We start from the raw sequence: 1,973 nt of genomic DNA, 5'->3' as shown, positions 1-1,973 counted from the left end.
CCTGGCCTCCTTACCCAGACCCACTCCCTCTCTGGCCCCTGCTCAGCTCTGCCTCCCCACCTGCCCAGACCAGCCCCCGAATCCACTTTCCACTGCCTGGTTCCCTGGCTGCCCCCTACACCTGTCACCGCCCCCCCCCCCACCAGGCCCTGACCACCTGAGGCCCCCATCTGGGCCGCCTGGTCCCTGTTGGTGACTTCCCTGCAGCCTGGCCCCTCTGGGCCCGTTTTGTGCGCAGGAACATCTGAGTCTCCCTTTGCTGGGTGAGGGGGTGTCGTGGGGGGCCTGGAAGCTGCCCTGGGGTCACGCTGTGTCCCTACGCAGCCCGTCTCGGCGTCCACGGCTCACATCCTGGGCGAGGTGTGCAGAGAAAAGCAGGAGGCGGCCATCCCGCTGGTGCGACTCTTCCTGCACTATGGCCGGGTGGTGCCCTTCATCAGCGCCATCGCCAACGCCGAGGTCCGGAGGACACAGTGAGTGCGGCCTCTGCCCGGACCCCTCATTTCCCAGGGGTCTGGCCTGGTGATGGGCTGGGGCTGGGGCTGGGGCTGGAGCTGGGCAAAGTTGGGGGGCCCAGGCAGCAGAAGTCTCCTCCAAAACATGTCACAGCACAGGGATGGGGCAGATAAGGAAACCATATAGATTCCAGTTTTCTTTCAGAGAGACACTTACTGTCTTTAAAATTGTACCTTTTCTCCCGGAAATCTCAAGGTGCGTGTGCAAGAAGGGGGTGACTGTGGCATCAGCTGCCTCAGGAACGGGCTCAGTCCAGTGTCAAGCCCCCCTTTGAGGCCTGGGTCACTGGATCCCAGGACCTGCCCCACTAGTGGAGAGGGTTCTACATGCCCTGGGTCCCTCAGTGCAGAAACACCCAGACGCAGCTTGGTTGAACGAGGTTCTAGAAAGCACAGCCCATCCCGCCCCTTCCCTGCCAGATCTCCTGTGCTGGCCCCAGGTTTGGTCTTTAGATGCATTCATTGGTTCGTTTGTATAAAACAAGCCTCAGGGAGGAGAGCACCGCCAGCTCCTGTCCCTTTGGATGGGTTGATGGCAGGAGGCGTGTTGCTGATGTGTTATATAGACAGGACGGCCAGGACCCCTGCTGTGACATGCCCGGTCTGGTCTCGGGCTCCTTCTAAAACCCCCGATAGCAGACTCCCCAGGCGGGCGTGTGCCTGCCTCTGAGGACGGGCACTCCAGAATAGGTTCTGCTTCTCCTCCACCTCGCTCGCTGAGGAGACAGAAGTCACCCTGATGCTGTCTTCCAGGGACCCCAACACCATTTTCCGAGGGAACTCATTGACATCCAAGTGCATTGATGAGACGATGAAGCTGGCGGGGATGCACTACCTGCACGTCACCCTGAAGCCCACCATCGAGGAGGTGGGTCGGGGTCCCCAAGGGCCCAGTGTTATGGGGGTGCATGCAGGAACCCACATGTCTGTGTGAGGGACAGACAGACATACAGGGAACGCAATGTGGACAAACAGCTGTCACTTTAATGTCAGCTGCGTTCCCAGCCTCACCACACACCTGCCGTGTGTATTTCAGAATCGTCCTCATTTTCTCAAATTAAAAAACCACTTAAGAAAACCCATTATTCTGAAGACAGAGGCCCTGCAGGAGAGGGCACCCCTTCCCACAGGTGCTGGCTCTCCCCGACCTCGCAGGGCCTGGGGTTTTCTCTGGAGCCCCCTGCAGCTGTGGCGGCCCCGCCCCGACTTCTCGTAGCTGTTGACACATGAAAGGAACCACACGCTTCCTTTTCTGGCGACTCAGCGTTTCTTCCCTGAGCCCTTCATGGGCACCTGGGCAATTCCCTAAAAAACAGGCCCCGTGCTGTGCTGGTTGAGCTTCTGTGTGGTTTCCGGGCAGCACTTTGAAGTGAAACGTTATGAAGCTTTATGGCGCCGGGTTCCATGGGAGATAATGCAGAACCATCTCCCAGGAAGTCTCCCCTCACCCCCTCCCTC

At 59.3% G+C, this 1,973-nt stretch overlaps 1 protein-coding gene across 1 annotated transcript in view; it reads left to right on the top strand.

The window, feature by feature from the left end:
• The window catches only part of RASA3 (RAS p21 protein activator 3), a gene marked incomplete at its 5' end in the record, with an annotated part of 194,043 nt that overhangs the window by 175,271 nt on the left and 16,799 nt on the right, over window positions 1-1,973 (top strand). The window contains 2 exon segments of the mRNA XM_005877689.2: window positions 325-473; window positions 1,269-1,383. Coding sequence (XP_005877751.2) covers window positions 325-473; window positions 1,269-1,383 — 264 coding nt within the window.

Source organism: Myotis brandtii, unplaced genomic scaffold (assembly GCF_000412655.1).
Source record: "Myotis brandtii unplaced genomic scaffold, ASM41265v1 scaffold528, whole genome shotgun sequence".
Taxonomy (NCBI): Eukaryota; Metazoa; Chordata; class Mammalia; order Chiroptera; family Vespertilionidae; genus Myotis; species Myotis brandtii.
Note: the sequence above shows the minus strand (reverse complement) of the source record. Positions and strands in the feature narration are given on the sequence as shown.